General features: G+C 35.9%; 1 protein-coding gene and 1 pseudogene across 1 annotated transcript; both read left to right on the plus strand.

Annotated features, from left to right (window-relative positions):
- The first annotated feature begins 367 nt into the window (after nucleotides 1–367).
- LOC103503915 (AP-4 complex subunit mu) lies at nucleotides 368–8,094 on the plus strand. The gene is made up of 13 exons (XM_008468302.3): nucleotides 368–549; nucleotides 813–907; nucleotides 1,456–1,659; nucleotides 1,885–2,001; nucleotides 2,087–2,215; nucleotides 4,487–4,613; nucleotides 5,943–6,046; nucleotides 6,137–6,241; nucleotides 6,316–6,410; nucleotides 6,558–6,645; nucleotides 7,296–7,356; nucleotides 7,437–7,510; nucleotides 7,589–8,094. Exons 1-13 carry the CDS (start codon nucleotides 492–494, stop codon nucleotides 7,685–7,687), a joined length of 1,356 nt encoding a protein of 451 aa, XP_008466524.2. The 5' UTR covers nucleotides 368–491; the 3' UTR covers nucleotides 7,688–8,094.
- Nucleotides 5,768–5,853, plus strand: LOC127149152 (U6atac minor spliceosomal RNA; annotated as a pseudogene).
- Nucleotides 8,095–9,007: the final 913 nt, after the last annotated feature.

Here is a 9,007-nt window from a genome sequence, read left to right on the forward strand (position 1 = left end):
AAAAAATTGCAAATATAGCAAAATCTATCAGTGATACACTTCTATCGTTGATACTCTTATGATTTATCAGTGATAGACCAACATTTGCTACATAGACTATCAGTGATAGAGCCCTATCATCGATAGATTTTGACAGATTTTGCTATATTTGCAATTTTTTTAAAATGTTGCTATATACTTAATTATTTTGAATATAATTGCTAAATTTGCAACTATCCCTTAAAACTTTCTTCTTGCAAAGTTTTAGTCTAAACGGCCCACAGTGATAAAATGGGCTGGGGAGAGAAAATTTTGGGCCCAATTTTATTTTGTTGGTCACGTGATTTGCACGTGACGTGGCAAACGGTAAGCAGGTTCGAGTCTAATTTCTTCCCGAGGGAGTGCTCGGAAAGTCTCCCATCCGGTTGAGTTCCTTCACGCTCCGTTGTCTCTGTGAATCGGAGACTTACTGGTTTTTTATATTCTCAACAGCCGTTGCAGAGTTATCGGCCATGATTTCCCAGTTCTTCGTGCTCTCGCAGAGAGGCGACAATATCGTATTCCGAGATTGTAAGTTTTTTTTTTCTCCAGATCTGATGTGTTTTAGATTTTTCTCCTCCCGTTCTTTGAATTGCATCGTTTTTCATTTCGATTTTCATACTGCTTTCTTTCACGTTTTGTATTCTAAATCAGAACGGTGTAACGTGCTAAATAAGTCTAAAACCTTGTGGTTAAGGATGCTATTTTTGTTGTTTGAATTGATATTTGTCTACAATCTGATGCGGTGAATCATTTTTCTTCAATATGTCGTGGTTATTGTTAAATGCATGCAGATCGTGGCGAAGTTCCGAAAGGAAGTGCTGAGATCTTTTTCCGGAAAGTGAAATTCTGGAAGGAAGATGGAGAAGGAGATGCGCCACCTGTCTTTGTAGGTATTTTCTTGGGTTGACTGCGTGATAGTCTACTCGCATCTTGTCTGCTGCATACTCACTGGAATATTAGAATTTGGAATTAATTAAAAGCAGTTGTTAAACTTTTTCTGATTTTCTCAATAGGAGGCAGTGTTTCCTACCTTCTGTTTTGTAGCTTTTATGATATCTATGATATACATTCATCTGTTCCCTGCATTCCACCAGCTTTTTTTGTAAGCTATTGACTGTCTTTCGGATCGGACATAGAGTGCAATGTATGTGGAAACGATTGTTGCAACCCATTAGGTTTTATGTTTTACTTAGTAGGCAGTAAATGAATGATATCTTTGTGCATGTAGTTCCTAGATTTCACTAGTTTGTGCAGGCCATGGGCTTTTTGCTTCACACTAGGACATTGTGTTCAATGTATGCCAAAATATTCATTACAATAAACACAGTATTATATATTAAAGCTATTGACTTGTATTAGGTTGATCATACAACTTCTTTCTCATATTTTTTGAGTTTTTACATTTTTTTTGGCATCATCTTTCTTTGATGGCAGAATTTGGATGGTGTAAACTACTTTCACGTGAAGGTTGTAGGACTGTTATTTGTTGCTACAACAAGAATTAATGCATCACCTTCTCTTGTTCTTGAACTTCTTCAAAGAATTGCACGTGTCATCAAAGATTACCTTGGGGTTCTCAATGAAGATTCCCTCAGGAGAAATTTTGTTCTTGTGTACGAGTTGCTAGATGAAGTTATTGTAAGTTTGTTATCCTTTCCCTATTCCTTTTCAGGATTTGACAAATCAACCACTAGATTTGCTCTAGCATATTTTGTTGAAAATCATTTATTTTTTTCTATCTGCTGGTTAAGTTTTTCTTTTAAATGCCTCATGGCCTCATTACAGCTGTTTAGAAAATATGTTCTGTAATAGTAAACACTAATTTTTAAACACGTGCACTGTTATATGGTTTTCAATTGTTAGGATTTTGGTTATGTACAAACAACTTCAACTGAGGTTTTGAAGTCATATGTATTTAATGAGCCAATTGTGGTTGATGCTGCACGCTTGCCTCCCCTTGGTCCTGCTTCCATTTTTGTGGTATTTTCTACACTATGTGACAATCTTTCTCGGTTTTATGCCTTACTGTTTCTTTATTAGTCTTTTTCTACTTGTCTCTTTGAAGCAAGGGAGCAAACGGATGCCAGGTACAGCTGTTACTAAGTCTGTGGTTGCAAATGAGCCTGGAGGTAGAAAAAGAGAGGAAATTTTTGTTGACATAATCGAGAAGATTAGTGTCACATTCAGCTCAAGTGTGAGTATTTCTTGTTATTCCTTTTCAGCTTCAGTTATTCCTGTTTGTTATCTTCAACTCTGTTAAACTTATCAAAATATTCATACGGGTGTTTCCAATATATATATAATGTGGAGTTGTTGACTGGTCTATTTTGAATTACTTTTTGTCTTACGGCATTTGATGCCTGTCTAGTTTTGACTGCTGGAATTGGAGAGAAGGATATTTTTCATGTGTTTTTCTACTCATGTACAATTGAATAGATGGACAATCCCTTATTTTTCGTAACTATTTATTACCTTCTGGACCTCGCCCTGGGGGTAACTCCTTCCCTCCCCTCGACCTCTACAACAGCCCCTGATCCCATAGAAAGAGAAGTGTGTTTGTGTTCTGACTCATGGGTCTTAGGAGTGATTGAAGAGCGAAATCTTGTATGCAAGACCGAAAAAGGAGTTCAAATCATACATTTCCTACTAAACCAGTAAAGTAAGATTACGAGAAGGGCAAGGTGAATCATTAAGCCTTTGAATGAAGAAATACACACCTTGGGACGGAAACAGATGCTAATTCAACCGGAATGGAAGAAGTATGGAATCAGGGTAGCATTCTCATGAGTCACTCTAAGAGTCGGAAAGGGGGAATTTTAAGTGGGGTGAAGCAGCCCATTTGGGTGTGGGGCTCAGTTCTTTGATCAGGTTTCATGATTAGTAGGGGATTCAGAAGATAAAGGAAGAAGTCCCACTCAGTTGAATCAGAGTCCGTGGCAGCCGCTGTATCTGTGAGTCTTGAGTCAGAGTCTGTCTCAGTTGACAAAGCGAGGGAATTACCAGTTTCTTTAGTAGTCTCGATCTCGGGTTTAGAATATGCTCCCCAGAGCAGAGGTCTTATTCCGGTTGGTATTTCATTGTTGAATGAGACACTGAGTAAAGAAATGAGTCACTCATAGAGTAAATCATTTCATTAACTGTTTTGATTCTTCGTTGAGGCAGAAGCTCGGAAGCTAGGGAACGATCATAGGAAGAGGCAGGCAGTTTCTATTGTGAGACAAGGAAAAGACTGAGTCAGTGGTCCCAGTTGAGGATAAGTAGCGTCATGTTCGGGTTGGCTGGTGTAGGGTCGGTGGTATGAGATCTTGCGGGATCGGCAAAAGTCTATTCTGTATTATCACTTTCTCCTGAATGAGCCCCATCCGTTGCTGAAGCTAGGTAAGATCCTGATTTAGTAGGGGCATTCGAGTCAGTAACATCAAGCTACTGAGTTGACAAGAAGAATGAAGAAATCCTTGGGGAAGGTTATCAATAGAAAAAATAGGATAGGAATAAGGGTTTCGGTGAGTAAGGAATTGATTCACTCAATGAGTAACAAGGGTTTGCGGCTGGAAAGGGGAATTCAGAGTTGAGGAGAAAGGAAAGACCAGAGGGAGAGGAGTGAAGAAGCTATTGATAAAGAATGAGATTCTCATCGAGCTAAATCTCTTCCTACGAAAAAAATTCTTTCTATAAAATCACTAAGAAAAGAACAATGAACACAGATTCCCCATTTCCCAATATCGTATATAATGGAACTCGATTCAACTTTAGTCTTTTTTAGTAGTTGCTTTCTTTCTTCCTCTTAGTCATTAGTTTATTGAGAAACGTCCGCCAGATAGTGCTCTCCAATAGTGGACTGTAAAATATAGGTGCCCAGAGAAGCCAGTAACCGGTAGGCTAAGAACTCTGACAATAGGTTGAGGAAAGCATTAACCTTCTCAAAATTTGTGTGAATTAAAGATGCACCCTGCATAATTCTATCTGATTGAAAAGCTTTCCCTGTATTGCTGATACTGGATTTAAATAACATGGTTTGCATGGTGGACAGGTGGAGTAGTTAGTAGTTGGTTAATTTGCGTTGTTGGAGACAGAGCTGGGGTCACTGGGCCAGTTATTGTGGCAGACTATTACTTTTTTAACACTTAAAAGTGGGAGTCATTAGAAAAGCTTTGGGAGGGTTCTAAGATTTATCGATTTCAATGACGACACAAGTTCTTACATGTTTGGAGAAAATGAGGGAGAAAACGTTATTTCTAAGAATTGATATTCTTTAATTTGAATTTGATGGGCACATTTTTTATGCATCTTGCTAAATGCTACCACACTTTGAACTTATAATTCTACTAGGGGAAAGCATCAAACGTCAATAGGATATCTGAAATTATCTGACAATGTGCTGTAATAGTTCTTGTTAAATGCTTATCTTTTTTTTTTTTTTTTTTTGCCTTGGTATTTTCATAATGACTACAATTGTTAACTGCAGGGGTATATACTTACTTCAGAGATTGATGGTACCATTCAAATGAAGAGCTATCTAACGGGTAACCCAGAAATTCGGCTTGCTCTTAATGAGGACTTGAGCATTGGAAGAGGTGGAAGGTCAATCTATGGTAAGAGTCCGTATTTTGTTTGGTCCTTGATGTATATCCAAGAAGTGATTTAAGGCTCCTGAACATCAAGTCTGAGTTACCTTCCATAGATGCTCTCTGTGTGTCTGGGTGAGAGTGGTGGTGTTTGAGGGGGGTTGTAAGTTGTAACTTGATGGCGACTGTTTGGGGAAGTAGAGAAGTCTTGGAGTATATTGGCACGTTTAGTAGGCAATCTGGAAATAGAATTTTGGAAACAAAGGATTTATAGAAACAAAGTTGTATTTTATGTTTTCAGATATGCGTTTGGTAGCATAGTCAGAAATTAAATTCCAATTTAAACAACTTTTCAAAATGTATTTGAATATATATTTATGAACTATCAAACTAATTATACTTGCTCGCTAAATGTTAAGTTAAATATAAATTATTGCTAACTAATTTATGAACTTGTTTTATGTTAAATTTTTTGTATAATTATTATTTTGTGATATCATATAATATATAATATATTACATATTTTAATTTAACCAAAATAATTGGGTTAACATGAAATACAATATTTGTTATTGTTTTTAACCTCTTAAATTTAATTCTGCATTTTTTAGTTTTGAAATCAAAATCTGGATATATTGAAAACATAAAAAGTTGGTTTCCATAATCCATAACAGTCCTTGAAACAGAATCCAAACACATACTCCTTGAACTTAGTGAATCCGATAAACATAAAACAGGATTTCGAGTTGCCTACCTAGCAGCCCTAAGGGTTTGAAACCTTTTGACTACGACATTTGCGAGAGTGGGGGATCAAACCTTTAACCTTTAATGAGAGTTGATGCCAATTAATGTTGAGCTAAGCTTACTTTGGCCAAGGGTTCAAATTTTTATTTTTTATTATATTTTCTAATTAAAGTTGACTTCTATCATGTTTATGGGTTTTCTTTATCATTTCTCTCTTTTATTTGTTTATGGTTCTGTGTGTATTTTAATCATTTATGCTCTCCTGTCGTTGTCTTTTATCTTCTACAAAGATATATTATTGATGATTATATGTGTTCTATAAATTGCTATCTCAATATTTGAATTTGAGTTCTTTTAGTTATTGATATCTATTGGCACCAAAATTTTATGTTTTTGTTCTCTAGAAATAGAAAGTAAGTTGATAAATCCTTTTATTTGTGTTCAATTAAAGGAGAGATGGTTGTCATATACCACAACAGGGTCGGGAACAGCCTTTCCCTGTTAATAATACGGATATTTTTTTTCCCTATTTAGTGTATTTCTTTTGATTTAGTGCTTACTATTTTTCATGACGTAATCTGGGACTCATCCTGATTCAGCCTGTGGTGACAGATTATAGCAGTTCATCTGGTGGAGGGACAGTGATCCTTGATGATTGTAATTTTCACGAATCTGTGCATCTTGATAATTTTGACACTGACAGAACTTTGGTCTTGGTTAGTAAAAGAAAGGAGATATAGACTAGTTATTTTCTTTGGCTTATTTGTGGATTAAATCGAGACTCATTCTTGATTCAATTTTTAAAGGTACCACCAGAAGGTGAATTTCCTGTCATGAATTATCGAATGACTCAAGAATTCAAGCCTCCCTTTCGTATTAATGCCTTAATTGAAGAAGCAGGGTCCCTTAAGGTTGAATGAACTTCCCTCCTGTGTGTTAATGTTCTTTGTGGTTTTTGTTATTAAATAGTACTGATCTCTTGCAGGCTGAAGTAATTCTCAAAGTTCGTGCTGAATTTGCCTCCAGCATCACAGCAAACACAATTATGATTCAGATGCCCCTTCCAACTTTCACAACAAGGTACGTGTAGTGTAGCACAGAAGAAGTCACTAGTAAATGGTTATCGTTTTTGGTTATCGTGTAGACTCATTTCTTGAATTTCAGTTGAATAATCTCTGTTGTCTTTATCACTCTTCTAAACTAAACTTATATTTATGATATTTTCAGGGTCAGTTTTGAATTGGAACCTGGAGCAGTTGGAAATACAACTGATTTTAAAGAGGCGAACAAGAGACTAGAATGGGGTTTGAAGAAGGTAAGTAAGACATTTCCCTCAACTTTTTTCCTCTTTAAGGAGCTGTTGTTTGTCAAGGATTTTCGAGAGGAGTGGCAAGTTATCCTGAGCTTATTAATTTTCTTTACTTTCATCTTTTATCATTGAATTCTCAGTTTATACATTAGCCAACCAACACTTTGTAAGTTAGCTTGCTACCTAGAACTCCTCATTTTTATAGCATGTCTTATATATGTGATTGTGGAGCCCTTAAGTAACCCCTTTCTGTAGTAGGGTATTTCCCTCTTCCATTTCACTAATTCAAAGAAAACTACTTGCCGTTTTTTTTTTTAAAATATTAACTGAATTTGTTAGATATTAATTCTGTATTATTTGACTATCCATTAGCGGGAGAGAGCTACAAGCTCAGTTATGCTCACTAGTCCAATTTGGTAAGATCAGTTTTTCATATCGTAACTTCCACGTCTTATCCTTCCCTCACTTGTGCATCCCTCTCCCATAAAAGTACCTGGAGAACCCAACATAACTAACTGCCTTGCTTTTACCCTTTTCGTCAGTCCTGTCATTTTATCTTTAGCTATTGGGGGCCAGAACAGTATGTCAGTCTCTTATTCTCTTATCATTAGACATCTGCATTAAATTTATTGTTACTAATAGCTGTAACACGGCAGATTGTTGGTGGATCTGAACATACTTTACGTGCGAGGCTCACATTTTCACAAGAATCACATGGTAAATATGTTGTACATCGACGAACCAGATTCTTTTATAAGGAAGTAATGTATGCATTTAAAATATATTTTTCATGGCAGGAAACATCGTGAAAGAAGCTGGACCTGTTAGTATGACATTCACTATTCCAATGTACAACGCTTCAAGGCTCCAGGCATGTTATCTAAACAGCTCCAAGTCATCTTCTTCATTAATCCATTACGTGATGCTAACATCTTCCCTTTACGCTCAGGTTAAGTACTTGCAGATTGCAAAGAAGTCTAAAACCTATAATCCATATAGGTGGGTAAGATATGTGACACAAGCAAATTCATATGTTGCTCGGTTGTGAATGTAGCCTTCCTCGATCTAGTTTCTCTCTTTTATTATTTTGAGCTGCTCTATCAGTAAGCAAAATAAACACTTGTGGGTTGTGGTTTATCTGAGGCTGTGTTTGGTGCATGATATGGAGTTATTTTTATCTTGTGGAGTTTCGAGTGTTGCTTATTCATCCTTCAAGTGCACCTCTCATAATAGCTGTGGTCTACAGTGTTCATAGTGTGGAATGCTTTAAAGTTATCAAAATTGTCAAAAACGGCATTGTAAACTAGTAATTAGGAAACTACGGCATATGGGCTAATAGACATATTCAGTCAGAGTGGTGGTCTACATTCTAGTAGGTCAGGTCGGTGCTTTGAAATTTAATTTCATGTATTTAATTTGAACCTTTGAACTTAATGATGATTAGGTATTAGGATATAGAGTTTTGAGTTCCATCGTTTTATAGTGGTTCTTTCTTTACTCCATAGTGTATTCTATCTGTAGGATTCAAATATTTGGTTTACAAGTTTGAGTTTTGAGAATATGTTTGAAGAGTGGCAATAGAAGAAGATAATGGAATTGGAAAAGAACAATAAAAGGAATAGTAGCGAATTAATGAAATATTTATTGAGGAAAAATGAGAAGGGACGCATTCAATGGTGAATAAAGTGATGGGGAGGTGGGGGATTAATGTTATAAACCTTCTGGTTAGCGTATAAATGCATTGAAGAATATTGGATGATGCGTTTTGAATAGAGCCTAGATTTAAGTTTTGAGAATCCTATATTGATAAAATTGAGGAACTTTGCTTTTCGGTTAATTTTATTGGCAATTGATTTTGAGATGAAATTTTATGCTATTCTATATAGTATTATACCTATATAGTATTATTGGTATAATACTATAACAGAAGAGATGTATATGCAAATGGTAAAATGCTCCATAAAACTGTTTTCATTGTCTTAAATTCTATATGGTTTTCCCTCGTTTCAGACAAATATGATAAGAAATTTTTTTCCACTTCAAGCCAAAAAATGGGTCTTATCATTTCGATCACAAAAAAGTTGATTGTTTTTGAAAAGGTCGATTAGAGATTGAGTGCACATTTGAAGTAAAATGCATCAAATTGGTTTGATTCTTGTTTGATTCTATAGGAAGATGAGCATTTTCCTGAGTGTGAATACACCTTTCAAATCATGAAATTTTATTGTTGGGTAAGGATAAGATTTCATCTCATTGGCCAAACTGTCCTTGGCATCGTAGGCTCGTAGCTTTGGATAAAGAAGGCAAATGAGTTAGCTTGCTAAAATTAGACATTGGTGGCATCCATCGGCAATTACTTAGAAATGGT

The sequence above is a fragment of the Cucumis melo genome, chromosome 4 (genome assembly GCF_025177605.1).
Source record: "Cucumis melo cultivar AY chromosome 4, USDA_Cmelo_AY_1.0, whole genome shotgun sequence".
NCBI classification, from domain to species: domain Eukaryota; kingdom Viridiplantae; phylum Streptophyta; class Magnoliopsida; order Cucurbitales; family Cucurbitaceae; genus Cucumis; species Cucumis melo.